The sequence below is a fragment of the Echinops telfairi genome, unplaced genomic scaffold, assembly GCF_000313985.2.
Source record: "Echinops telfairi isolate 266 unplaced genomic scaffold, ASM31398v2 ScPeMD7_3352;HRSCAF=4000, whole genome shotgun sequence".
Lineage (NCBI taxonomy): Eukaryota > Metazoa > Chordata > Mammalia > Afrosoricida > Tenrecidae > Echinops > Echinops telfairi.
In genome coordinates, this window is record NW_022107250.1 from 1 (window position 1) to 2,636 (window position 2,636).

The window sequence follows — 2,636 nt, forward strand, 5'->3', positions numbered from 1 at the left end:
ATTGCTGATACCGGTGCAAATGTCATAGTAACTGGTGGCAAAGTAGCAGACATGGCTCTTCATTATGCAAACAAATATAATATCATGTTGGTTAGGTAAGGAAAATTTGTGTTCTAATAGCCTGTATGATATAAATGGTTATTTGGTGGCTATTCAGCCAACTGTGAAGACTATTAGGAATGGAAAAGTATAAGGTGATAGGACAAATGCAAAGATGCTTTAACCTAATCTGAACAGAACCAAGTCTACTGCAACTGAGTAGATTCCAATCCTGGTGTACTGCTTTACCTTAAGCTGGAGTGAAGAACACACTTTACTTTGTAAACATAATTATAGGACAAGGTAAAAAGCCTGCCTACTCATTCCTGCCTCTCCTGCCATGGCTAATGCCTACAATAATGCACAGTGCATCACTGCTTACACAACAAAGTTGCACCAAGTAAACATTTTTATATACTATAGAGTCCTATAAGTTTTGTTTTGTTTTGTTAGCACTATAGAGTTTTGGCATCTTCTAGTGACTTCCACTCCCAGTTTGAGAATAAATAACAACATGAAAGCCTACAACTGAGCTCTGCTGGCAAGTTGGTCCCCCTCCCAGATACAGGGATTGGCTTAGCACACCATAACAATCCAGACATTCAGGGCTGGACCCTACGCTCAAAAGAATGACTTAAGAGCAAATGTCTTGTATAACCTGTGCATTTAAAACTACTAAAGTTTGTTTTGGGGTGCTTTTTTTAAAGACTGAATTCAAAATGGGATCTCAGAAGACTTTGTAAAACAGTTGGTGCGACAGCTCTTCCTAGATTGGTATGTATTTTGGAAAACATAAAAGATTATTGGACAGAATTGTTTTATTTTTATTACAATGATTTTTTCATCCCCAGACTGCTCCTGTCCTTGAAGAAATAGGCCATTGTGACAGTGTGTACCTCTCAGAAGTCGGAGACACACAGGTGGTTGTTTTTAAACATGGTGAGTAGGAATGGTAAAAACCGGTTTGTAGGTGTATTAGGTAGGGTTCTCTAGAGAAACAAAACCACGATAGTTAAGATTGTGTGTGTGTGTGTGTGTGTGTGTGTGTGTGTGTGTGTGTAGGTCTATACAGCAAGAAGGAATACAGCAGTATACACAGCAGTACAAAGGGTTCAGTTCAACTAATTTTCATGGAACAGTTAATATACTGGAAGTTGCTTAACTTCTGGGGTACCCGGTCCCAAGGTCAAGAAAGCAAATCTTTTAGAGTCTCTAGGCAAGGAAGGCAGAGTCTGACCATAGGCATCACATAGGGTGGGTCAGCAATAGGCAATAGTACGGCAGCTTATAGAAGCAGGCTCTGATGGGATCTGGAGCTCAAGCGCGGTGATAGGATCCACCAGCCTCAAGCTCCAGTAATGTACACACCAGGAGCCTGTGTTGGCTTGGCCTACAGGTAGTGTAGCCTACAGGTTGAAGCAGAGAACTAACTAAAGGAGCCCACTGGTCCAATCACCAGGGAGCAAATGGGGAGAGGGTCTACTTGGCACAATAAACCTATCACAGTAGAGATGTTTTTTATTTTATCTTACTTATATATATTGGGATGTTTATTTTATCTTCTCAACTGTATTTAATTTGACAGAAAAAGAAGATGGTGCCATTTCTACCATAGTACTTCGAGGTTCCACTGACAATCTAATGGATGATATAGAAAGGGCAGTAGATGATGGTGTTAATACTTTCAAAGTTCTCACAAGGGTGAGTATTAGCAATCATTTTCTTTAGGGCAGCAATTCTCAACCTATGGGTCAGGACCCCCTTTGGGAGTCGAACGACCCTTTCACAGGGGTCACCTGATTCATAACAGTAGCAACAAAAGTAATTTTATGGTTGGGGGTAACCACAACACAAGGAACTGTATTAAAGGGTTGTGACCTTAGGAAGGTTGAGTACCACTGTTGTAGGGCCTTAAGAACATTAATGGCAGGCACCTGAGCAATTTTTATATCCATTGCTGATGAGTATGACAGCGTTCTAAAAATGACTATGCAAAGGATATATTGCAAATCATGGGAATTTTTTTGTTTGGTTTTGTTTTTAACTGTCTCAGAGAGCTTAGGGTTATTTTAAATTATAATGGACCTTTATTCACCAAAAGAAATTTTATTGGTGCTATAGCTATGGAAATGTAGATAAAGGCCTAGTGGTGTTTGTGTTCTTTTTAATGTTCTTGGACTTTCCTCTTTGGAATACTGTGATCACCCAGCTCTTAGAACATTTGTAATTTCAATAAGTAACAAAGTCTGATTAAAACTTTAGTGTGGTAGTAGTAATGGAAGCTGGGAAAATTTTTAAACTGCAGACTGCCTCTTAACTAACTCACGTGTCTATGTGTTTTTTCTATTTATTACAGGACAAACGTCTTGTACCTGGAGGTGGAGCAACTGAAATTGAGTTGGCCAAACAGATCACGTCATATGGAGAGGTATAACTTTTTGTTAGTTGACTTTTTTCCCTTATTTGATTAAAATAGAATAATAATAAATGCATTTCTGTTTTAGACATGTCCTGGACTTGAACAGTATGCTATTAAGAAATTTGCAGAGGCATTTGAAGCTATTCCCCGGGCACTAGCAGAAAATTCTGGTGTTAAG

The 2,636-nt window shown here is 39.1% G+C and overlaps 1 protein-coding gene across 1 annotated transcript; it reads left to right on the forward strand.

Annotated features, from left to right (window-relative positions):
• Positions 1 to 3: 3 nt before the first annotated feature.
• On the forward strand, positions 4 to 2,630 carry LOC101653227 (T-complex protein 1 subunit theta-like; the record flags this gene model as incomplete). Its single annotated transcript, XM_004717985.1, has 6 exons — positions 4 to 95; positions 747 to 813; positions 891 to 978; positions 1,625 to 1,740; positions 2,396 to 2,467; positions 2,544 to 2,630. Coding segments are annotated over 6 exons (522 nt in total), but the record flags the coding sequence as incomplete, so codon positions are not given.
• Between the last annotated feature and the right edge of the window lie 6 nt (positions 2,631 to 2,636).